The sequence below is a fragment of the Dryobates pubescens genome, chromosome 4 (assembly GCF_014839835.1).
Source record: "Dryobates pubescens isolate bDryPub1 chromosome 4, bDryPub1.pri, whole genome shotgun sequence".
NCBI classification, from domain to species: domain Eukaryota; kingdom Metazoa; phylum Chordata; class Aves; order Piciformes; family Picidae; genus Dryobates; species Dryobates pubescens.
Window position 1 is genome coordinate 4,184,692 of NC_071615.1, and position 26,124 is coordinate 4,210,815.

A 26,124-nucleotide genomic window follows, 5' to 3' on the forward strand; every position below is an offset into this window, starting at 1 on the left:
GTGCTGTGTTGTATCTGAAGTGCCCAATGATGGAATCAATCATCTGTGTTTTTTCAGAGAAGGTATGTAAGAGCAGGAGTGTTCTGTGAAAGGTACCCTGTGACTGCTTTTTCTGCTTACACATCAGAAATAGGATGGATTATGCAGGGTCATCTCTAATATGTGAAAACATTTGACACAAGAGATCTATATATGTGTAGTGAGTGCACAGTAAGCCCAGTCAGAGGCTGGGGAAGAGATTATGCTTCTGTTGTTAGGTAAAGCTGTGAGGTTGACTGCTGGAAACCTGGGCACTCCCAGCTGTCTGCTGAGGGTTATGGATTGGGACAAACATAATCTATAAAATCCAATCCATGCATCTTGGTTTAGGAACAGAAGTGATAGGTTGGATTATAGTAGAAATTAAGACTATGTCCAGAAATAACACTGTGTGACACTGCTGTTGTCTATGTTGGTGAGGGGCTTGGAACACAAGCCCTATGAGGAGAGACTAAGGGAACTGGGGTTGCTTAGCCTGGAGAAGAGGGGACTCAGGGGTGACCTTATTGCTCTCTACAACTACCTTAAGGGAGGTTGTAGACAGGCAGAGGTTGGTCTCTTCTCCCAGGCAACCAGTACCAGAACAAGAGGACACAGTCTCAGGCTGCACCAGGGGAGGTTTAGGCTGGAGGTTAGGAGGAAGTTCTACACAGAGAGAGTGATTGCCCATTGGAATGGGCTGCCCAGGGAGGTGGTGGAGACACCATCGCTGGAGGTGTTCAGGAGGAGACTTGATAGGGTGTTTGGTGCCATGGTTTAGTTGATGAGGTGGTGTTGGATGATAGGTTGGACACAATGATCTTGAAGGTCTCTTCCAACCTGGTCTATTCTATTCTATGGAAAGGCCAAAGACATAATGGGCTCCAGAGAATGTGGTCAGAAAGGTCTTTCCAGATCTTTGCAGACTGTATCCCTTCTTGACTGGAAGGAGGACCTTGTTGTTCCTGCTATCATGCCAACATCCTTCATAGGCCTTGCAGTGCCTAGTGGGGTTTGTTAAGGTGAACTGGATAAATTATGTGATATTTACTGAAAGGAGAATTGAATTTTCCAAGCACACCGAGACGTTTTTGTGGAGCCCCTAATGGTTTCTTTGTCATCAAGGAGTAATAAAGACTCCTGCAAACAGAAAGCACACTCTTAAATGTAAGATTTTTATCACCTTTTCCTCCTTCTTATTTAAATTAAAAATCAGTCACCACTGTTTCAGGGAATATTAATAAGTCAGAGCTGTCTCGCTTCTTTGATTTCAATGAAGCTCTATCTCAGGCTTATCGTAGTTCATGCCAGTACTTGCAGCCAGAGAGGAAACTGGATGGCTGCAGCACAATGCAGCTGATTTTGTTTAATCCCATCAGTGGAAATGCTGCCTGTGCTCTTTCCAAAGGCAGTCTTGGGAGCTCTCCATACCCAGAGCCATCTGAAGAATGTCATTTGCACTCCCGTTGGATGCATTTTTCCTGCTGGTGCTTTGGTCACATGACTCATCTGCAGAAAGGGCAAAAAATAAAGCAAACAAACAAAAACCCAGTCTCAGGCTGCGCCAGGGGAGATACAGGCTGGATGTTAGAAAAAAGTTCTATACAGAAAGAGTGATTGCACATTGGAATGGGCTGCCTGGGGAGGTGGTGGAGTCACCATCACTGGAGGTTTTTAGGAGAAGACTAGACGGGGTACTTGGTGCTGTGGGTTAGTTGCTTGGGCGGAGTTGGATTGGTTGATGGGTTGGACGCGATGATCTTGAAGGTCTCTTCCAACCTGGTTTATTCTATGTATTCTATGTATGTATTGTATAAGGTGTAGACTGACTTTCCTGTTGATGCCATGTCTGTGCATACCCACATCAACTGATGTATTCTAAATAAAAGGGATAGAATTCTCTTGGCAGAAGCTGAGACCTGGTTCCCCTCTCTTTCTGGATGTCATGTTATTGAAAAGAGTCATTTTGTTTGTGTATCAGATTTCAAGTCTGTAATTGTGACTCTGTCATGGATACCTCCAGAGAGGGTAACTGGAACCCAGGACTCTGACACATTAGATGGAGAATGTGTAATGTGTCAGGACCAAGACTGATACCAGATACCTGCCTGGCTGTTATCCTATAGGGGAATACTTGGGCAGCAAATGCAATGAAGATGACATTGTTTTACTTTGCTGTAATAACCAATACAAAGTGTTGGAAAGTAGATAGAGACTTGGGTTTTAACTGAGCTTATGACTGGCTGTAGTGCTGTCAGTAGACAAGTTCTGGGATAAAGGGCAGATGGTATCTTGGTATGACTCAAAACCACAGGCAGAAACCAGGGTGAAAAGGAGCAACCATTTTCTGGGATGAATGAAAATGTGGCTATAGCTTCCTCAATTTGAGTCTGCTATCTCCTAGCTATCAAACACTTCATATATAACTTGAGCCAGGCTTCAGATTCATATCCTGGTTAGGAAGATAACTGTATGCCCACTGCATAGCAGTAGTTTTGTGTGGTACAGCAGAAAGAGATCTCCCCAGTGTGAAATAGCCTTTCATGTTGTGTTGTTATATGTTGTGATGAAAGGAGTAGTAAGTGGCACTAGGTTTCATTCTCCAGCTACCTCTTTGAATACCAGCACCTGTAAATCTGGGAGGAAGAGGAACATCTGGAACACATACCTTATGAGGGAAGGCTGAGAGATCTGGGTCTGTTTAGCCTGGAGAAGAGGAGACTGAAGGGAGATCTTATTAATGCTTATAAGTATCTAAATGGCAAGTGTCAGGAGGATGGAGCCAGCCTCTTCTCAGTGGTGTCTAGTGGCAGGACAAGGGACAATGGAACACAGGAGGTTCCACCTAAATAAAAGGGGGGAAAATCTTCACTTTAAGGGTGGCAGAGTACTGGAACAGGCTGCCCAGAGAGGTTATGGAGTCTCTGGAGGCTTTCAAAACCCACCTGGATGTGTTCCTGGGTGGTTTACTCTAGGTTATCCTGCTCTAGCAGGGAAACTGGACTAGATGATCTTCAGAGCTCCATTCCAACCCCTTCTAATCTGTGATTCTGTGAAGTGTGGAAGGATGAGGGAAGAAAAAGTTCATTTTGGAGTAAATGGCATTTTTCCTTGGCAGGGAGCTGAGGAGGGTAAAATTTGGTGTGGCCCCAACCTGTCAGGATAGGCCCAATACAGAGCAGCAGTTTCTGACAAATGCATCTTCTGTAGAAAGCTTTGGTAACCTTGTGGGGGTGTCAAGGTCTTAAAATGAAACTCCACTGTAACCTACATCCTGTAACAGCACACTTTCTGTTCTACCTACAGGGGATCATGCTGCCTACTTTAAACCCTCTGCAACTTGCCGTGGTGTTTGGTTAGAGGTGGTGTGTGAACACAGACATCTAGCTTTCCTGGCACATCTTGATCCCTTTTTGCCCTTAAGTGCCTCTTAAATCTTTACTGAGGCATCAAGACCCAAAGACTCTGGGTTATTTTTTTGTTCTGCATAGCTGTAAAAGTAATCCCTGCATAGGCAGCTTTCAGTGGAGCTGAAATGGAAGAGGATCAATCTTGGCACATGAGAGCACTACTATTTTTTATCATCTTTATAATGCATAGAACTGTGCAAGTTTCTTTTAATGTAATTTATTTTGAGATCTTTCTAAAGTTGAAACAATTGCAGTGCCTAATGGTTGAACTTTATCAAATAAAGTTTGTAAATCAATTGTTAGTGTGTTTCTGCTGCAGTTGGTGTGTTGGCATTGCCCCTCTGGCCTCTGCTGCACAGCTCTCCTTGTTTTCATTTTGCACCAAGGTTGACCTTTTGCCTCTGCCTGTTTTCCTGAGCCGAGAGTAACACAAGAACTCTTTAACATGCAGGGTGTGAAATTTCTTCTTTGGTGCACAGTTGATATTGTTGGGTGATAGCTTGGACTTGATGATCTCAAAGGTCTTTTCCAGCTTGGTTAATTCTAGTCTATCAGGAATGAGCCATGTTCTTGACTGAAGCTGGGTGGAATTCAAGGAGATGATGGGCTTTTGCTTCCAGTCTTGCCTTCTAGTCTTCTATTCAGAAAGGAAACCCTCTTGAGTAATTCTCTAACTGAAAGCCTCAAACAGAGATGGGTTTGTGCAGAGTATAAAATGTTTCATTTATCTTTTTTCATCTGTGGTTGTGCTGCATGCTTCTTGTTGCACAGTCACACTGGCCAGTTACCATGCCAGTGAAATTCAGATGAAAGATTCCAAAGAAAAGGTTGTGCTGACCAATCAGAAGGTTGTGGTGACCATTCATTATTGGCACACAGTTCTCAAAGGCTATTGTAGGAGGGGTGCAGAATGAATAGCCAGTGTTCAAACTCACTAGGGCTGAAGTGCTCTCCCTGTGCTAGGGCTTGGTAGTGCTGTAGACATGAAAAAACAGGGTGAAAGTGGTCTGCTGCCAGCTGCAGGGAGAAGAGGAGTCTATAGGGATCTGAAGACTGCTGCCCTTTCTTACGGTGTATCCTCTCACCTTGTTTATTGTTGCTGTATGTGAAGCTCTGGTGGAAGGAATTAGGATGTCTGTTTTCCTTCCAGAGTCTCCTGACAAAGCCCTGAGGTACCCCCAGGAAAAACAAGCCTTATGCTGCTTTATGAAGGTAGAAGACCCTACTAACCGCTGTGAAGACATGAGAATCCTGTTGTCATTTTCCTAGCAAGCAGGGGCCTTGTTGTAGGACTCAAACAACTGTAAGAGTACAAGGTGAAACAATCAATCTGTTTGAATATATTGCCTAAATTCCATGGTTTTGTTCTTTCCATTCTGCTCTACTGACATATTCTCTGGATTTGGTAGCAGAAACTTCCATTTTGAACACCGGAAGTCAAGCAGCATGAATGGAAAAGTTCTGAGGTGATTTCTTGGAGCACACTAGGCTTGAATTCATTTGAAAGCAGTGAAGTGTTCACACTGGTTGTGTTAAACCATGCTTTGGCTTCATCTGAAGTCACAATGCCCCTGACTCTTGCCAGCTTTGCAGTGCCTGTCTACGTAGGTTTGTCAGCTAATTGCTTTCCCTATGTGGACTTAGAAGGGAAAAGAAGTTTCATTCATTTGATGAGTGTTATTAAGACCTCCTGCAAAGAGCAATATATCCATCTTAGATTCCCTGTGAGGAAGGGAGGGGTTTCAGGCATGGTTGGTGGTCTGGTGCTGCATCAGTTCCACTGATACTTCCTTCTAATATTTGCTGATGTGGTTCTTTGCCTGGTGGAGATGTCACTGCTATCAGTCTGAATGTTTGCCCTATTTTCATGTGTGTAAGGCATGCTGGCTCCTGCTTCTATGTGGCTTTCAATGCTCATTCTGTCCTTGCTGTGCTCAAAGGAACAGCCTTGAGTGCTAAGTGTTGCTATGTTGTTATTAACAGCACTCTGCTGCAGTCTCCTGATTAAGCTGCACCCTGCTCCACTGTCTTCCTCTCCTAATTACCTTTTTCAAATGTGAGAGGATGTTGCTTGTCCTGGTCTCCAGGAAAGCATTGGTGTGGTTCCCATCACGGGGCTGTGTATAAACACAACTTCCCCTGCCAAGATGTGCTCAGATGGTAGCAGTTCCCTTCTGTTTGGTAGGGTTTTGCCATGACACTTCAAAGTGTTCAAGGGGAGATTGGACATGGCACTTGGTGCCATGGTCTAGTCGTGAGGTCTGTTGGGACAGGTTGGACTTGATGATCCTTGGGGTCTCTTCCAACCTTAGTGATACTGTGATACTTCAAGACACTTTTCACTGGGTACTACACAAGCCCCTTTAGGGTTTCTGCTTTTGGCAGTGCCAACAGCTGTGTCCTAATCTTGATGCTCAAAATGGTCTGGGAGGAACCAGAAGGGACATCATGCCTCTTGTAAAGGGCTATCTTACCTCCCTCACTACCAGACAGACACCACCACACCCGGATCTCACTCCCCCCCTCCTCAGTCTGTCAGCTCTGCAGAGAGTTCTACTTCAAGAATGTAATGGAGCTTGGAAGCCTTTCCTGTAACACAAGTTTAGAAGTGAAATACTGTAAAAATCCTGTCATTTGATTACAGTGCAGCTGTTTAAAAAAAGCCTAGGTTTAAATGGCCTCTAGTCATATGGAAAATCAGAACACCTTTAATAATAAAGAGGGGATTGGCCATGAAGGCCTGTAGCAAGAGTTACAGCATTCTGCATAAACATTGTCATTAGTTAGCAATAATCCTGATTTGTTTGTTACACAAATTGTGGCAGAACCTTTTCTTTATCTAACCTGGAAAAAAAAAATTTTTTCCTGAACAGGCTTTGTTGTTTACACCCAGAATTGGCAGTTTGCTCCCTCCCCTCAGCAGATATTTAATAGCCATGTATTGCCTTTCTGTGCTGGTAAACCTTCATTAGTAGACAAAATGTGCTAGAATGTTATGGAGAAATACCTTAAATAATTAAACAGAAACCATGAGTGACAAAACAAATGAACAAAGTGCAGTCTGAGCTGTGTTATTCTTTCCTTTTTATATTCACTTATTTGCTAATTTGCTGAACTTACTGAACTGCACTGGGTCTTGCTGTGATTACAGAGAAATTTGCCAAGTTCCTTTGTAATTGTTTCTTTGCAATTAACTAAATAATAGAATGTTCCTTGTGTTGCTCTCTGGGGAAAGGAAAGGAGCAGGCAGGTGGTTTTGCAATAGGATTTCCACACCTTCCACCCATTTCCCTGGAACTCACCAAGTATAAAAAGGCTGGAAGAACATGAGAGAGAGAGTATTGCCTCAGGGCTGGAAATTACAGAATTAACCTTTTCTTATTATTTCTTAGAGTTTGGTTAAAGCTTTTTATGCTGGCCCTGGTTGTGACTATTATTTGTTTAAACCCAGAAATCCCTTGGAGGGCTTCAGAGGAAATCAGTGAAGACCCAATTGTATGTTCCTGCCTGCAGCCACCTCCATTCAGGGAAAATCCTTCAAGCTGGGAAGATCCCTGGCAGTGTGGCTTTGCTGGGAAGAGCATGGGCTGGGTCATGGAGGGAGCAGTGAAACCTAGCACAAGGCTGGAGAGGAGCCCTGGCTTTGTTACTCACTTTGGCTTTCAGGAGAAAAACACAGAGGAAGCCCAGGGAGGAGAGGAAGAGTAATCTTAACAGAGGCACAGCCTGGCTCAGCAGGATGGAGGCATGGCTTTATGTAAGGACAGAGCTTATGGAGCAGCAGAGGTGAGCAGGGCAGAGGAGTTGCCTGCCAGTGGCAGCTGAGTGCTGAGACGTGGTTGTCTCACTGACCTCGCTCTGACTGCCCATAATTTAGTCTGGAGTCTCAAGAGGGTAACTCATCCATCTGCTGGCAACTGGAGTTCAAACCTGCCTTTAAAAAAGCATCTATCTGTATTGCTGACTAAAGCCTTTCAGAACGCATATTAGGGCTGACAGTCAGGGAAAGGCTCCTCACCTCACAGTGTATTAGAAGCTGAATTATTTCATTTGGTAGTGAATAAAAGAAGCTGAGGCTATGGCATTGCTGTTCTAAAAGGTGCTTTCATCAGCCATAGGCATGTCTGGGGTCAGAGAGGAGCTTGTGAAGAGTGGAAAATGGAACAGTTCAAGGAGTGCCTTTGCTTTGCCTGATGGTCTGGAGGGGAGAGGGGATAGCACCAGCTGCCACCTTTTGGAGGTTTAAACTAAGGGCTTTATTTTTGGTTTGAATGTGGGACATTTCTCATTTGCCTGTTTCATTCAGAAATTCCTCAGCAGAGCCACTGTCAAAGCAAGTTAGCGAATGCTAACACGGCTCTCGGGTTTCCTTTCCAGCAGGATTACCAGCCAACAAGCTGAGGTTTGCAGCTTGCTGTGGTTGACTGCAGAACTGCTTTCCAAGCAAGGGTGATTTACTGTTAGCTTTCATTCTTGGATGTCATAGCAGTGGCTTGTTTGTTTATCTTGCTTTGGCAAAACAGAGCATACCTATCTGTGTGAGGAGGGGAAAAAAACCTGCTGTGATTTAGACACAAGAGCCTTGATAACTGTCTTGTTGTCATGCAATCAAGAATTAACTGAATAGGATCAAATGAGAGATGCTAGAGATCGAAGAAACACAAACACTGCTTCATGATGTGGTACAACAGGCTGCAGAGCCCTGCCATGGGAAGTGTAGTTACTTGCTAGATCCTGTCATTTGTTTCTTATTCCTAGTTTGAAATCATTTGGACATTAGGAAGTGCTTTACTACAAGTGTGGGGGAACACTGCAACAAGTTGCCGAGGGAGGTGGTGGAGGCCCTATCTCTGCAGACATTCAAGGTCAGGCTTGGTGGAGCTCTGAGCAGCCCGTCTAGTTGGGGATGGCCCTGCTTACTGCAGGGGGCTTGGGGTAGCTGACTTCTAGAGGTTCCTTCCAGCCCTGTGCATTCTGTGATACTCTTCATATTTTCCTATATTATTATAAATGATTGCTGGGGAGAAATTTAAACTGCTCATGCCTCTGTTACTTTGTAATCCCAAGTCCTCCTTCTACTCCAATTTAATCCAGTTGTCTCTACAGCAAATGACAGAGAGGCATGCACACAGTGCTGCTCACCCTGCTCTCTTCCCTGCTTACCCCTTGTCCCCCATAAGGCACCTCGGACTGCCCCACTGATATTCAGGTGCTTACACCACCCTCCTTTAATGACATCCATTTTTTTCCTGTTGTTTGTTCCAAAGCCTTTTGTCAAACAATATCTCAGTGCAGAGTGCTTGCTGCCTCTGCCTCTATCCCATGCCCATCGTTTTGCTGACAAAGGTACTTGGGCTCACAGCCTGGTGGGGTTTGCTGTCTATCCAGCGGTCTGTGGCGGCAGAAGCATCTGCAGGGCAGATTCCAGCCTTGAGCATTTTGGTGCCAAATTGCATAAACTGAATGGCATAAGTGGCTTACACAGAGAGATCTCTTGCCCCCAGCCAAGTCTTTCTGCTCCTTGTCTTTGGGTTGGTCATAGTGAAACATGTTAGATCGCCAGGCTTTAAAATAATTCCTTCCTCATCCTCGCTCTCACTCCGTGTAAAACAAAAACAGAGAGGGGGGAAAAAATAGGAAGGAAACAAAACTGTCTGCCATTCAGCTGTCTTCCTGCAGAAATAAAAACTTTTCTTGAAGAAGGCTGGAGGCAGTTGTGGTCTTGTATCTTGTGGTATATCTTGCACTTGTGCACACGCTGTGAACTCTGACGTGTGTCTTGATGCTCTTTGCGTACGATAAGATTTCTTTTTAGCTGTGTTGATAAATGAAAATCCTGTCCTAGTCAAAAGCTATTACAGTTGATGCTGCAGTTCAGAACACCAGCAGAAATGTGCCTGTTTGGTCAGAGTGTGTTAAACAGCCCATCTTCTAGCATTTTGGGGGTGGTTTTTGCTCTCCTGATTTGCAAGATGCATCAGTGAGGACAGTGTAAAGTATGAGGTCCTGGCTGCATTTGGGAGAAGTAATGCAATCACACTTGCAAAAGAGATGTCTCTGCACTGCCTGCTGACCTGCCACCATTCAGGAGAAAAATGCAGTTGGTATTACTTTTTCTGTTGGTTTTTTTTTTTCCCCCAATGGCATACAGAGCACTCCAATGCTTGCTGAGTTTTCTTGGACCGTGGTGGTTTTGAATCCTAAGTGGTGCTAATTAGATGAGGGTTTCTCAAGCCTCTAAGGCACAAGAGACATTTGATTGAAGCTTGTTAGAAGGGTGGATGGTCCTTTTTTTTTCTCCCTCTGCTTCCAACTCCAAATTGCATTGAGTGATGCTTAAACCACATCGCTTTCAGCTTGTTGAACCAGCAGTGGGTGAAATGTGCTGCTGGGAGAGGCAGACTTCGGTTTGTGTGACCATACAGAGAGAGAGCAAAGGCCCAGGAGAAGGTGGTCTGAATAGACCGGTCCAGTTTAGGAACTGCTGCATTAATGCTGGACCACACTGCATAGTTGCAGAATCACAGGATGTTGGGGGCTGGAAGGGACTTCAAGAGATCATCCAGTCCAGCCCCCCTGCCAGAGCATGATCACCTATACCACATCACACAGGAACACATCCAGGCAGGTTTTGAATATCTTCAGAGAGGAGGACTCCACAGCCGCCCTGGGCAGCCTGTTCCAGTGTTCTGTCACCTTCGCAGTGAAGTAGTTCTTTTTCCTGTTTCTGTGAAACTTCCTATGCCTGAGCTTCCACCACTTGCCCCTTGTCCTGTCATTGGGCATTACCAAGCAGAGCCTGGCTCCATCCTCTTGGCACTCACCCTTTATGTACTTACAAACATGAACAAGGTCATCCCTGGGTCTCCTCCAGGCTGTAGAGCCCCAGCTCCCTCAGTCTGTTAGAGGAAGAATCAAATTATTTGGTCTGTTTCTTTTAAAATAAAACAGCAACTCTTTTTATATATTGAAATTGTAAGAGGAACAGCACAGGTTTTGTAAAGAAAGGTTGGGCTGGATGATCCTTGAGGTCTCTTCCAGCCAGGTGTTTTCTGTGGTTCTGTGAAATGAAGGAACCTGGGATTGCCACTGCTTACTGTTATCTTTCTTTAGTTTGCTGTGCTGTCCTAGAATTATCCAGAGTGTTTATGTACTTCCTGGTTTCTGACACCCCCTCCAGGGGGTATGCTCCTATTAACCTTTAAAATCAGTTTATGTTGTGTTCAGAAAGAAAAAGGTTTTCCCATGGTGTCAGGGTATGCTCCTCGGGAAAGTTGTGTCTGAGTGGCTCTTTGGGGAGCTCAACACACAGCTATGTTATGCCCATCTCTGCTGTGTTTTGCTCCAAGTACTTTGGTGTCGCATTCACAGCTCTGATGTATGCAGACATCAAACCAAGCTGGTAAGTCAGGTCTATTGAAGCTGAGGCAACAATGTAACTGTTTCCACCAACAGTGGGGCCAGCAGTAGGGAAGTGATTTCGTCCCTCTAACTCGCCACTGGTGAGGCTGCAGCTTGAATACTGGGTTCAGTTTTGAGCTCCTCACTACATGAAAGGCATTGAGGTGCTGGAGCGTGTCCAGAGAAGGGCGATGAAGCTTGTGAAGAGTCTGAAGAACAAGTCATATAAGGAGCAAGTGAGGGAACTGGGAAGAGGAGGCTGAGGGGAGACCTTATTGCTCTCTACAACTACCTCAAAGGAGGCAGTGAGAGTGGTGGTGTTTTTTTCTCCCCTGTAACTAGCAATAGGATGAGAGGAAATGATCTCGAGGTGCACCAAGGGAGAGGGGGTTAAATTTGATATTAGGAAAAATTTCTTCACTGAAAGAGTGGTCTGTTTCTGGAAGAGGGAGGTGGTGGAGTTACCATCCCTGGAAGTGTTCAAAAGACCTGTAGACATGGTACTTGAGGACATGGTTTAGTGGGCATGATGGTGTTGGGCTCTCATTTGGACCTGATGAGCTATGAGGTCTTTTCCAACCTTTATGATTCTCGTCGGCTTTAGGTCAGGATCTGGAAAAGCCCAAACTTTTGCCTGCAGAGCAAATGGTGGAAGATAAACCATGTCTCCCTGAAGCAGGTGCTTGTTTGGCACACTTGAACGTCACCAGGGGCCTGTCTGCGTGTTTAGTCACCTTGGTTCTTCCAGCATTTTCCCCTGGCTTTTGGAATAGGCAAGGCAGGCTGGGGAACAAACAGCAAGACAGTGCCCTGGGAACGTGTGTTGCGCAAGGTGAGTCACCTCCAGTGGACACATTGGTGTTCAGAGATCTGGGAACTGCACTTTCCTCAGTGGCACCCAGGCAAGTGAAGTGCATTTTGGGGTTATTCTGTGGGGGAAAAGTGTTCGTAGGAGAGAAGGGGAGATCGTTTGACGGCCTGTGTGGGACATCCACCCTGGGCACCAGGCCACCATGTGCCGAGCTGCCGTGTTCCTGCACGAGTCTTAGCGGTCAACGCGCGGCTGCTGCCCAGGCTGCCGAAGGGCAGGGGACCTTGGAGCTGCGTCACGAAGGTAACACCGACCTGCCCTGGCCAGGGAGCCGCCGTCCCGCTCCCTCCCGCGGGCACCTGAACCACCGTGCCGGGGGAGCCCTTCGGGGCCGGGGCGGGGCGGGCCGCGGCGGCGCCAATGGGAGCGGGCGGGCGGCGCCGGGCGCGGAGGAGGCGGTGGAGCCTCTCGGCGAACAAAGAGGGAGCGAGCGGCGCGGCGGGAGGGAGGAGGCGGAGGCGGGGGTTGCCGGCCATGCGGGGCCGCCAGCCGGGGAGCGGGTGAAGAGCGAGAGACAGAGGAGGGAGGCGAACGAGCAGGGCGGGCGGCGGCGCTCCATGGCCGGCGGCTTGGGGTGAAGTGGAGCGGCGCGGCCGGGCATGGCGGGCGTCAGCTACTCGCCGCCCTGGTGGGTGAGCCTCCTGCACCGTCTGCCGCACCTCAGCCTGCGCTGGGAGCTCACCGCCGCCGACTTCCGACCGCACGACGCCGAGTACCAGCAGGTGGGTCCCGGCACGGGGGCTCTGTGTGTGTGTGTGCGTGGGGCTATGTCCTTCGTGGGGTCTCCTCGCAGCCCTCCGCGCCCCCAGCCCCTAACTGTCGGAGGGGGCTCCATGCCTTAGGGAGTTCGGAGGAGGAGTGGGGACAGGTCTTAGCTGGGGCTTCTCGGGTTGGGTGTTTATGGGTGCTATGTCTTCCCGTGCCGCTTGATGTGTGCCCTCCCAGCGAGGGGGCAGGTAGAGGGGCTGCTGCCTAGCTAGGTCGGGGTGCGGGAGTATTGCTGGCCTGGGCTGGGGGCAGGAGGCTATTGCCCCTCGGCGGGGTAAGCAGGGCCCCCCAGCTGTTTCCAGCTTGTTGGAAACCCAAATTCTTCGTGGGAGAAGGTGAAATGACACCTTGCAAGGGGAAGCAGGAGGCAGCCCTGGCCCAGTGCCCTCGCCGGGTTCCTGCTCTGCTGCAGACTGCTGTGTCCCGGTGAAGGCACCATCCTGACCTGATGCCCCCGTCCGGGTCATAACCGCTCATGGCCGAGGATAACGGCGCTGCCCAGTGCACAGCATCATCCATCCCGCCAGTCCCGCACCGCCGAGACCTGCAGAGGCCAGCGGTGCCTTCCCAAAACCCACTAAGTGCCTGCTGGAAAGCAGATGACTTAATGCATGAGAGCAGCGTTAGCATCAAGTGCACGGGGAGATGCTCTCAGAACATTTGTGTGCCACTATTTTTATTTATTTATTTTTTGTAAATGCTGCTTAGCCTGCATCCTGTGCTTGGTTGGCTAGGCATATAATTAAAATGTTTGTGGAGTGAATCTGTGTGCTCTAACATCTGTGTTCTCTGCTGTCATCTTGGAACAGAGCTGCAGTGACTCTGCTGCCTCGTTTTGCCACGGTCTCTGGTTTTGAAAACACCATTTTGCTTTTCCCAACATACTTGCAGTGTCCTATATACACAGCCTGCTACCTTGCACATGGGCAGAAAGGCCAGGGCATCTGAGCGGTGCTTGTTTATCCTGCAAGTAAAAGGTATTAGAAGTACTTTAGAGAGCAGTATGTTTGGGCTTTTTGTTTTAAACATAGCAGCAGATCTGTGGGTTGAAGCCACAACAAAATGTGAGAGATGTGTTTTAAAGAGCCATGAGTGGATACAAAGAAACGTATTTAAACCTGCAAACGAAACTGACTTTTGACCTAACTTTCACGTTTGGGGCTACAATTTGTTGATCTGTTTTAAGTTCCCTTGGTTTAGCAGAGTTCAAGATGGCCACGCAGAGATGGAACAGTGTACAGCAGATTAACTGTATTTCCATGACCTCAGAGGGTAGCAGCCTTTAAAATCAGGCATACGAGATGCTGAAGATCAGAAGTTAAGAGTTCATGGAAAGATGTTGTTGAGAGTGTGTTACCATGAAGCAAGCACTCCTTGACCTTTGAATAGGCAGCGTACATACTGGTTTTCACTTGAATTGCCTAAAAGCATTCCTCACAACAAGTCTGGGGTTGTGTTCATTTGTCAGAGAATTTTTTTCCACAGCAATCATATTCCAATGTAAAGCCTTCTGCTGTTCTCCCCCCCATGTAGCTGCCTTCCTCCCTCCCTCCCTCCCTCCCTCCCTCGATGATATTAAGGACTTCTCGCACAGCAGTAGATGGCCTTTTAAGTCTTGACATCATCTCACAAGAAACTGCCTTATCAAATCCAAACCTGAAGGTCTGGATTGCTGAGGCGTCTGTCGTCAGGAGAATGGTTTGAGCAGCAGCAGCCTGGCTGGTTTTGGCGTTGGTGATGGATAGCAAGCAGGCTCCAGCAGCGCAGCCCTGTGTTATCGGTGTCGCTGGTTATATAACGAAGCTGCTGTGGCTCTGCAAATTGACTCTGGAGTTCATAGCCACGTAGATTAATTCTAATGCAGTGAAACAGGGAAACTTAATCCAGCAGTGGGAACTGTAATGCTGAATGCTCTCTCTCACGCTTTAAATAGTTCTGAAAGCCTTTTGGGTTTGAATTCTAGCTCTCCTTATTAGCTTTGTTATCAAATTGGTGTCTCTTGCTTTGTTTGCAACCTGGGCTGCCATAGCCTCCTCTCTTATTTCCAGGGTGCATTACAACCTCATCTGCTAAATATGAAAGGATTCCAAAGAAGAAACTCCATATTTATTGATTTGTTTTTAGATAAATTTTGCATATTTTTCTTTTCTTTGTAGATTTCATTGGCAGAAATTGTGTGTGGTTTTGTCTTGTGTTCCACCACTGGTTGATAACTTGGTTCTCAAGTATAAGCTGTTTAACTGCACACTGCACTTGAGTTCTCCAGTGGCTGAAGGGAGGTCAGTGGGAGATGCTAGCTGGGAGCTTATGGGGATGGGAAAGGACAGAGTATGCCTAGCAGTACAGTAGTAAGGAAAGATGACCTTTGCTATACTGAAAATACCTTTGCATTTTCATGCTTTCAAGTCATTGGGTAGCTAGACTGTTATAAACAGGCATAGAGCAGGGCTCAGTGTCCATTCTCACTCTGAATTGTTAAGAGGAAGGAAGTTACATATCCTTCCTGATTCTTCACTGCTTCTCTATAAAAGATTTCCCCTCTCATGACCAAGGGAGAACATTGCTTTCCTTATGAAACTGTCTTCTTTAGCAACCTTTTAGTGAAGACCTACCTTTTTTGTACTCATGTTTTGATATTAGGCTTTGAATATGTGCATCAACTATACCTTCATTCCACTTCAACCGAAAGCAAAACACAGTGGCTTGGATTTGAGTGTTGTCTTGTCACTTGTTGCTGTGCCATGTGCTCCTGCAGGTGAGGAGGCTGCTGATTTAACAGGCTTTCCAGCTCTTCCTAGCAAGGATTACTGTAATGCCCAAGCCACTATTCCACTGAAGCAGCAGACAGGCTATTGTGCCCTGAAACCTTTCTGAAGTGTGTGTAGCTCACAGATAAGCACATACCACCAGTCTTTGAAGTCTAGGTCTTTATTTAGTCTTTGGGGACCTTGGATGATGGGGGAATATTTAGAAGGATGTAGATCTAATGGCTAGTTCTGCTGTTCTGTCCCCTTAGTCCCTTTGGTCAGAGCAGGCGGGACACCCACTGTGTACTGGCCTGTCTCAAGGCAGCTGCATTCATTGTGTACCAACCTACAGGGCTTCCTCCTTTTGTCTGACAGCATGAGAAATACTTATAGCAAAGCTGTTGCCAAGGGCTGAGATCAATGCAGCTGCATGTTTTGGCTCTGTACCTTCTTCACCTGAGTCAGGCTCTAAAATGCTCTCTCTTGGCATTACTGCTCTTCTCCCACAGCATATCGTGTTGCATCAGGCTGGATCAGTGTGTGTGAGTGTGGAGGAGCTGAACAGATCCTTCCCCTCTGGAACAGATCGTTTAAAAATGTATGTGTACACGTGTGTCCTTCAGGTGCTTTGCTGCCATCACAACAAGCTGTGGACAGCAGCACAACTAGCTGTTTCTTTTTTTTTCTGGGGGAATGGAGGTGAGCTTCAGTGCACAATGAGCTGGGATTGTGATCCTTCTCCAGAGGGATTGGCATGCTGTTGAGTCATGTCAGAGCTCCCTTCATGTGCTGCTTCCAGGACTTGCTCCATAGTCAGCCCAGTAGAGGATCTTATCAGACCAGTTCTTTCCCTAATCCTCTGTGACTCCTTGGGTTTGGAGATATCTTGATATGAACAGTTTTGTTCTGGCTGTGTTCTCATCTGAGTCATACTGCAGTGCTCTGCAAAGCCTTTTCATTGTGTAGTGAGTCACAGACTCTGGAGTGAAGGGAATGTAAAAATGGAGCAAAGCTCATGTTCCTTCTGACAGCATCATGCTAATACTGGTTCTGGTCTTTGTGCCTTTTCCTGCTAAACAAATAATGGTCTTACCAGTGCTGCCTACTCACTTTTCAGCTCAATTAATAGGACTAGTGAGATGGTCCTGAGACTGCTGTTGTCAATAGTTTAACCTATTTAGTAATGTAAGTACTTGTGACCAACTTAGTTGCATGGCACTGAATTCACTTTGTTTCTCAGGGTGAAGTTGGTTAAGAGTCTTGAGGTTGCATGCAGATTACATGCTGGAAAGAAGCAGAAAAGCTGAATAGCTTTTTAATACAGCACAACAAGAAGTAATGAAATATCTGCTTGAGTCAGGGTGTCCTTTGTACTGACAACACTTTATTGTAGCTCTAAAGTCTCACTGTGTGCTGAGAAGTGTACAATAAACAGCAGAGAGGAAGGAAAGAGGCTGCAAAAGCTAAGCTGCAGCTACAGAGAACCTTGACTTGAGTTTCTGCTTCTTAATTGCTGGGAAATGGCAATGCTGACCCAAATCTGTGTGAATGCATGGCTTGTGTGTGAATCAGGCTAGAATAAGCCAAAATGCTCCAGCATCTTTGAAACTCTTTCCTTGCACGATTCTCATGCCTTTTCTGCCAGAGTCAGAGCTGCAACTGCACAGATAGTAGGTGTGATGGCAACTGTCTGCTTTAGAAAAAGACAGGGTGATTGATTCATACCATTTAAGATTCAGAACCATGCTAAAGAAAGCATTGATAACAACAGTATGCTCTAGTCTTTGGTTTTGAGATGGTCTCCTTAGTGTAGTCACCCAGGAGTTTCCTATCGTACATCTCCCGGCGCTTTTGTGTTGTACCATTCCTTTGCTACTGCTGTGTGCCAAGGAAGGATCTGGCAAGGAAAGGTGCTGTGGAGGGATCCAGCAGGGAAAGGTGCTGTGTGAGCCCAATGATGCTTCCCTTTTTTCAGCTTGCAGACTCTAATCCAAAGGGTGTGTTTTTGAACCTGTAGGCAAAGGTTCAGCAAGGAATTAATTCAGTCAGGTACTCTCTGGCGCTGTGAGGCTGTTTCCCTACACATAACAGCTAATGTTGTCTTTGGAAGTATTTCTTGGCTGGAGAAACATGATGGAACCTAAACTGCCAAAAAACTTGGATTAGAGAGATTGTTTTAGAACTTCCTCTACTGTACTGGCGTCTTATTTCAATTCTGAAACCAAGAGTCTTTCTGTGAATTGGAAACATGTGTCTTAGTCAAGTAGGGTGACGTGGGGTTTTTTGTCTAGATGGCTCAGAGCCAGAGGGTAATGTGCCTTTCTTCAAGGGGTTAGGCTGAAGGCTTCTTTCAAGATTAGATGGACCCCTTCCAAGGTCTGATCAGTTATCCTGCTGTAGCACTAGTTCACTGGTCCTTCCAGAAAGGTTAGGTGACCCCAGTTAGCAGAACCCGGTGTTTGCGAATTAAATTGAAGTTGCTGTTAGGTTTTTAAAGAACCTCTTATCAGCAAGCTGGTGTTGTAGTCTGACTCCTTTATTCCATGTTTGATCTGGAAGGGCCTTTACTGGACAAGTTCAGCATGATGAAGAAGTAGAAATGTCGAATCAAAGACATTTTTTGATGGCTGATGTTTTTAACCAAAGGTAGTCATACAATGGGCTCTGTTGGCCACACATCCACTCGTGCAGGAACATATGGTATACAGACAGGAAAAAAAGTCAACCTTTGCCAGCTTTCTGTCCACAGCCTTACTTTTTTTTTTTTGCTGACCCATGTTGTGCAGATGGTCTCCTGAGAATTGACAGTTTCTGGAAACCCTGACTGTAGTTTACCTTATTCTCATCAAAAAAAAAAAAAGAGGTAACTATTCTGAACAGATGGGTTTAGCAGACCAAAGTACACACGTGGCTTGAAAGGTAACTTGGAGAAATGTGTAACACATTTTTGAGGGAGGAGAAAAGGAGGGGCAAGTGAGTGTGCAAAGATGTAAACCATGCTTGCTTCATCTGGATGGAATCCTAGAAGTACCCTTCACAAAGAAGCTGTAATTGCCAGGCTTGGTGATCTTCCTAATCTTGGGAAGCCTCTGTGCAGCATGTGTTGTTTTGAAGGTATCAGTGCTGGTCTTAGCTGGAAGAGCAGAACCAGAGTTACCAGAACAAGAGGACACAGTCTCAGGCTGCACCAGGGGAGGTTCAGGCTGGATGTTAGGAAAAAGTTCTATACAGAAAGAGTGATTGCCCATTGGAATGGGCTGCCTGGGGAGGTGGTGGAGTCGCCATCACTGGAGGTTTTCAGGAGAAGACTTGACGGGGTGCTTGGTGCCGTGGGTTAGTTGCTTGGGCGGTGTTGGATTGGTTGATGGGTTGGACGCGATGATCTTGAAGGTCTCTTCCAACCTGGTTTATTCTATGTATTCTAAAAGCATTAATCTGGTCAGATGGTTGCCAGCCATTGGCATCTTGGTGATTCTGCACCAAACCAACATTTATCCCCTTAACAATCCTCTCATTTTTTTTTCCTACATCAGTGTGACAGCTCACGTTTCCTGGTCTGGATTTAAGTATTTATGACATAAATATTGGGTAGCGCAGCTCTGAGTGCTGCCTACTTCTTGCACTTACCTGTGTGCACAGCAGTGGGTTTTGATTTGGAGAAGCTGATGTTCAAGACCCTTACATTTTTCATTTGCTTTGGAAAAAGGGAGTCTAAACAGGAACTTAAAATGCAGATGAGGGTCTCTAACCTTCAGATTGCCTCCAAAATGATGTAGCTACTTAGGAAGCTTATCTTGGTGTCCAGCTGCAAAGCCTAATCACTAGCATTCGTGAGAAAGGGCTAATCAGAATCAGTTCAGTTTTACTGTCTCTTCCTTTTTTTGTTCCTTTTTTTCCTTTTTCCCAGTTCTTGATGCCTTCTTGAGCAGAGGAAAATCCACACTTCAGGTTAACAAAAAGCTTTTGTTTACATGTTGATCCAATAAAACAAGCAGTGCTTCAAGCAGATGCTGGTGTGGATTTTTACTGCTCTGTATTTTTCATCATTAGGGAAAGTGAGAAATTCTCACCCAGAGGAGCATAACCCATTAGGCATGACTCTGGAGATTAAGGGTAGCAAATCAGGTGCTTTCTTCTGACTTAATCCCAGGGCTTTGAATGTGGATTAAGGAGCTGTGCCATGAATTGTCTTGATCTCTTACTTGTATTTTGGGATTAGATTTATTTTTGAACCTGTAAACAAACAAAAAAGCCCAAATCAGTCAAATGAGACTGAGACAGATGAAAGTTATAGGCCTTTGGCACATCAAGTTTCTTGACATACACGTCTTCAGGACAGACAATTGGCGGGGCAAGCACCCAACAATCCTTTTTTTTCCTTCCCCCACCCCCCTTCTTCATCATCATCTAGGGCAAGGCTGATTTTACACCTCTTCTCCCCTTCTCCCAGCACACCTAATGATGGAAAGGCTGAAGTCCAGAACTGATGGTTCATGCTATTCCCATTAACGTGCTATGGCAGAGCTTGCCCGGCCAGCTCTGTGCACTGCTTCTGGGAACGCTTCTCTACCTGTAAGGATCATTATGCTGAAGACTAAGCAGTGATGGTTACTCTTCTGAATCATTCTTTACTTTCTTTGATGTCAAGTGAATAGGCTTGGGTGGCTGCAAGCAAGCACTGAGTAAGATGGTGCTCACTTAATTTTCTTGAGATGGGGGAGAGTTAGCATCTCGTTTGCAATTTAACCTCTTGATGACTGTCAGTTCTCCTCTAGTTTCTGTTTTATCTTTTAGTAGTAAACCTTCCACCAGTTACATTGAGATTTCCCATTCCCCTTGAGTGGGTAGGAGAACTTGGCTTGTTTTCAACTCCTGGTGCTGGGAAAGGGGACATGCTGTCTGGGAATTTAATTGCTCTGAGATTCAGATGAGACTTGAGTAACATTGGGATATATCAAGCTTACCTTCTCTACTGAACTTTAATTCCCACTTTTAAGACATGGATAAGACTCCAAATACTCAGGGACATATTGATACATGCTGGAGAGTTGTCTCTAATAATAATAAACCCAAACCCCAGTAACCCTGCTGCTCTTTCAGCAAGGCTGCCTGTGCTTTATGGGACTGTCATCCTAACAGTTCTTTGTTTTAACTGACAATGATGATTAACAAGACAGGTGAGCTAAAGTCAAGAAGGATCAAGCTCATGCAAGGTTTTTAGTTCTGCAGATGCATTTAGGTGACAGTCTATGGGGGGGACGGGGTGGGGGGCATTGCTGTTAGAAATCCTTCCCATTCCTCCACTTCAGGAGGTGACTGAGGCTATTGGTTGTATTGCAGTGGTGGAAAACCAGGAATTAGCTCTGTTACTCTTCAAGCCAGAAAAAGCTTTTGCTGCCTGATGAAAGGGTCTGCAGCTATCTAGTGAATAGTCACTCTAGGGCAGCACCATCCTGATAGTGGTTTTGTTGTTTTCGTTTGGTTTTCGTATGGGATGAGCTAGGAAAGGGCAAAACACAGAGCACTTTCATGCTGCTGAGGCTTCAATTTCAAGCTATTTTTATTTATATATATTTTTTTAAAGATTTCTGGAGAATGAGCCACTTGCAGTTTTCTGAGCCTGGTCTTAGAATTGTGAGCTTCAGGGTTTGGTAAGCCACAAATGCGCATGTTCTCGCAGAGTAGTCATTTGTGTGCTTAAGGCTGCAAGGCTATTCTCTTGGAAAAAACCAAAACAAACAAAAAACCCACCAAAAAAGTGGGTTAGCATGCAAGACATGGACACAGCAGTTGGTGTAACTCGGTCACAATACTTGTGCTGATTCCTTTTTCTGAACACTTGGATATGAGGGTAACAGAGTAATGTCTGCTCTCACATGGTTATCAGGTTGCTTGCCTCAGCAGATGTAATGTTTGCCAGACTCCTTTTAAGTTATTATTTTAACAAATGAGCATTTCTGTGTCAATAGTAAGAGCAGCAGTGTAACCAGCCAGGAGAGAGAGCTGACCCTCCCCTTCACCCTCGCTTAAACAGGAGCTGCACAGTCAGGTTGTGATTTCCTCGGTCAGTGCTAAATGCTTTTTCTGGCTGATAAACCTCAGAACGGTGCCACACGTGCACGTGCATGAAAGCCCTTTGTAGTGTGACATCAGGGATGAAAGATACTGCTAATCAGCCCTAACAATGCCAGTCTTATTCGTGGGCAAGGGGAAAGGGAATGTGGGGAATGGATGTTTCACAAATGTATAACACATTCAGGCGTGTTGTTATGCCAGTGTCGGTGTCTGTGCATGGGCACCCTTTTCAGCCTGTGAAATGCTGCTGTTCATGCAGGGAATTTCAACAAGCCTTCTATTCAACACTGAAATTCAAAATAATGCCAAAATCCAAATGGAGGCACTTCACTTGCATAATAGTGTCTGTTACAAGGAGGACTTGGTGCAGGAGCTGATGTAATGCTCCTTAAGATAAGGCCCAGGCTGGGGGCGGGAGGGGGGATGGAGGAAAGAGGATGTTGGTGAAGGAACCATTAAGGGCATTAGTAATGGTATCAAAGCTATCCATAGGGTGTTAATTAGAAAACCTGAAGAACTGCATAGTTGATTGGGTTACAACTGTACATGGGGAAGAAATGACTCATAGCTTAGTGCTACCTTGCTTTCTCTGATGATTCTAACTGCTTTAGTGTCAAACAGCAGGCTCGGAGTGCTGTAGTGGGCAGAGTATGACCTCACCATACTTCATGCTCTTTTCTGGGGGCAAACTTTGAGTTTAGCAGTCCACTCAAGTTCCTGTGGCTGATAAACTGGTCATTTTGCTACTTGCTTTAGCAGCTAAGATTCCTTCAGTCAACCAAAGAGGTGCTTTCTGTTGCATTGCTGGAATTGTAATGTTTAGCACCTGGGCTGTGCCTGTAGCCTTACTGTTTAAGTGCTAGTTCTAATGGATATGTTACTGCTTTGAGGCCTCTGGTAGCTTGTTGCTCTCCTTCCTCCCTAAGCTTATGTTTAGCATATGCTTATTTCCTTCAGTTTAGGAATAGTCCCTTTTTTTTAATGTTGCTTCCTTGCTTCAAGTGCCTCTGTAATATCTTCTTGGCCTGGCATGGTCAGAGGGGTGGTCTGTGATTGCTGCCTCGTGGCCCCCTCTGTCCCCTTTCTCCCTTGTTTTACAGTATTCTCTCCAGGAAATGCTGAGAAAGTTGAGAGTAATGGAATTCATGAAATTCAAGCTGTGCTTCAATGAAAACGTGTTTTCAATTTCTGCCTCCTTGGGAGCCTGGGACTGAACTGTAATTGTTGGTGCTGGGTGGGGGCTGGGGCTGGGGATGAATGAAAGCGGCGGAGTCAGCGCTCTGCAGAGCCTCTCGCCCAGCATCTCGCCACTGCTCAGCATTCAAAGGCTGGTGTGTGCTTTGTGGCAGCTTCAGGAAGCATTTTTGTATTCAGCTGTCCAAAGGGCCCAGGCGTTTTCCTGCTGGGTTTGATCTGGCTGGCGGGGTCTGAATGACAGTGACAGGTTGGAGAGGAACGTGATGGGGGAAGCATCAGCTGGGGGTGCTTTATCCCCCCCTCTCTGCTCTTGATCCTGCTCATGCTGTCCTTTGAGTGCCCTGCTCCTGATTAAGGGTGAGAATTATAATGGCGACTCAAAAGCCTTTGGTAAAACTCATTAATTCATTCCTCCTTTAATTACACATCCAGACATGGGCTTATAATTTTCAGAGCCTAGGAACATTTGCAGCAGCAGTAAGCTGTGCAGAAATTGCAGAAAAGAATGGGTTTTTTTGACCAATGCAGATGTGGTGGTGCTTGGATTGGGTTTTTTTGTGAGGAATGTGGAAAGGCATAGATGTGAATTTCAGTATCAGTTCACACTATGGTTGTTTATCTGCTTCAAAAGAAAATCAGTCATCTGCTTCAAAAGAAAATCAGAAGTCATTCTGCCCCTGTACTCAGCAATGGATAGGCCACACCTTGAGTACTATGTCCAGTTCTGGGCTCCTCAATTTAAGAAGGACATTGGGACTCTTGAACGTGTCCAGAGAAGGGCAACAAGGTTGGGGAGAGGCCTTGAGCACAGCCCTACAAAGAGAGGCTGAGGGAGCTGGGGTTGTTTAGCCTGGAGAAGAGGAGGCTTGGGGGAGACCTTATTGCTGTCTACAACTACCTGAAGGGAGGTTGTAGCCAGGAGGGGGTTGGTCTCTTCTCCCAGACAACCAGAACAAGAGGACACAGTCTCAAACTGCTCCAGGGGAGGTTTAGGTTTGGGGAGAGGAGAAAGTTCTTCACAGAGAGAGTTGTTAGCCATTGGAATGTGCTGCCCAGGGAGGTGGTGGAGTCACCGTCCCCAGAGGTGTTCAAGAGGGGATTGGACGTGGCACTTGGTGCCATGGTTTAGTAGTCATGAGGTGTTGGGTGACAGCTTGGACTTGATGATCTTTGAGGTCTTTTCCAACCTCATTGATTCTATGATTCCATGAAATGAAGGCACTAGCTGGGAGTGTGGAGTGGCTGACCTCTGGCTGAATCTTGCCTCTTGGTGTTGAGCTAAGAGGAAAGGGTGGAGTTGTCCTTCCTATAAATACTTAATTTTTGGTTTTGCTTTTGGGAGGTGTAACAGTGTAACTTTCAAGGAGAGAACAGAGGAAGGAGAATCTAATGGGAAGTTATGCAAACATCTTCTCTTGAAACTTCAGCAACTGAGGGAGTTTCCCTTTGAGTGTAACAGGAGCAGTTGCAGGGTTTGCAAACAGTGCCTGTGTTGCTGTTTGGCAGTTAGGGAACAGCTGAGTGTTCTGCAACAAAAATTATCAGGTGCTCTCTTTTTTTTTTGAGTCTTCAGAGACCATGTTCTGGGGCAGGTTGAGTGTTCCAACAGTCAACCTCTTGATCACTTCAGGGGTTTGTTTGGGTTTTTTTGGAGCTTTTTCAGCTTGACCTGCTGCAAGTTGAAATCTCTTCAAACACAAGGTCTTCAAAAGCATTTTAAATGCTTTAGTATTAAAGGGTAAACTAAAGGTGATGAATATAGAATATGTCCAGTGCTGCTGTAAAAATTCTCTGCGTGGGCAAGCGGTACTCTGGGACGTGCTTCCAATGCCTGCATGTTAGCAGGCAGCTCCTGGAGAAGCCCTGTGAGTGATAGTGGATGCTGGGAGCATTTTGCTGAGGTGTAAATAACAGGGTTGGACAGTTTATGCTGGCTCTGCTGTTTTTATTAGTGCAGCTTAGCTTTCGCCTCGGGCAGTGTGGGGGTTATGGGAGAAGAAGGAAGGGACAAGCTGTGAGCTTGCCTCCTCTCCTAGCAGAAGATGATGAAGTGTGGGGATCTTGTTACCCTAATCCCCCCTTGGCTTGTTAATTCTTCTTGTCCCTGTATCTTAAGTCTGAAATTCTTACTGACGCAACTGCTCGCTGTGTCACGTGTGTGTCTCACTCCGGTGCCCTTTCAACCTTGTTGGTGTCTGAGTGGATTTTGTGGCAGCTGTTAAAATTCAGTTGGCAGCTATAGTATTTCATTGCTGTTAATTTTGTTCTTGAGAGAATGTCGCTCTGAGAGACTGCTGCTGGTCTTATTTCTGCTCCTGAATACACTCAATGGGCACTTGCTAGCTATTGCATCTTCTGCCTGTGACTGACCCAACTCCTAATGTGTTCCTAGTGCTGAAGAGGAGTGCAGATCCAAGTTTGTCTAGGAGGCAGATCAGAATCATTTTCTGCTGATGTCAGCTACACTTATGGCTTGGGAGGAGATGTCCCTCTTGTACCACAGCAGTGACATATCAAACAGGTGAAATGTAGCTCTGCAAGTATGACCTAAAGGCAGGACTTTCAGCACTGATTTCATTAGCTTTGATTTACTTGCTGGCTTCAGTGAGAGTCATCTTGAATATTTGATGCAATAAATGAAATTCAAAGATTCCAAAGAAAGCTTCAAGGCCAGGCCTTGAATGCTTATCAAGTTTTCAGTTCAAACAAGGCATGTCTGTGTTTCTATTCTCTTCCAAAGTGGAGTTTGCTGCTTGATGTCTGATGTAGTGAATGCTGAGTTTTCCAACACCTGTACCTGCAGGTGGGATCCACCAGCAAATTAGTTCTTTACTTCCTACTCCCTCACACACCACCACTTCTTTCCTGCTAAAACTAGTCCTATGAGCCTTCCATGCTTGGGGATGGACTCAACTGGCCTTTGATGTGCTATTGCCTTCTGACAAGTCACTGGTCACTTCTCCTGGGAAAATAGATCCTGAGTATTTTCTGCATAGCTGCACTCAGACCTTGGTCTATGCCTGGTGAACATGGGCTAACTGTAAACAGGGCTGGATGCTTCTGGAAGCTGTGATGTAGTCCTCAGCTTTGCTCTCAGTGAGGAATACTTTTTTCCCCCTCTTAGACCTGTGAAGCAGAACCACTGCTGTAAGGAAGCATTGCATGGTACAAACTGATGTTAACTGCAAACTAGATGTTCTTACAGTGAAAACATTAACTACACTGAGATAACAATCTTGTTCTTGTGCATCTGTGGTTTGGATTGTGCAATGGCTCTTTGGGTTCTACTCTGGCATTTCTGTATCCCCTGATGTAGATATGTGTCCTGATGGCTGAAACTGTGTATAGGCCAGGAAGAGTTCAGAATCATCCATCCATCTCACCCTTTTGGGGAATGGTGTTACCCATTGCATGGGAGCACCAGTGATACACTTGGGGTGCTGGCTCCTTGGAAAGTCCTGGCTTCAAAGATCTAGTATAAAATCTTATGAAGAGACACTGAAGGAGCTGGGGATGGTTAGTTTGGAAAAGAGGAGGCTAAGGGGAGACCTCATTGTTCTCTATAGCTACCTGAAAGGACATTGTAGAGAGGCTGGTGCTGGTCTCTTGTCACAGGTAATTAGTGACAGAACAAGAG

At 45.9% G+C, this 26,124-nt stretch overlaps 1 protein-coding gene across 4 annotated transcripts in view; it reads left to right on the forward strand.

Moving 5' to 3' along the window:
• Positions 1-12,135: 12,135 nt before the first annotated feature.
• Positions 12,136-26,124, forward strand: part of TTYH3 (tweety family member 3) — a 174,720-nt gene continuing 160,731 nt past the window's right edge. For 3 of the 4 annotated variants that reach the window (XR_008463189.1, XM_054180338.1, XM_054180339.1), the window contains exon 1: positions 12,136-12,422. Coding sequence is in view for 3 of the 4 variants with exons in the window: in XM_054180338.1 (XP_054036313.1) it covers positions 12,300-12,422 (123 nt within the window). In the remaining variant the exon portion in view is untranslated. The remainder of the gene's footprint in view (positions 12,423-26,124) is intronic. The other variant, XM_009897733.2, reaches the window with a different exon arrangement.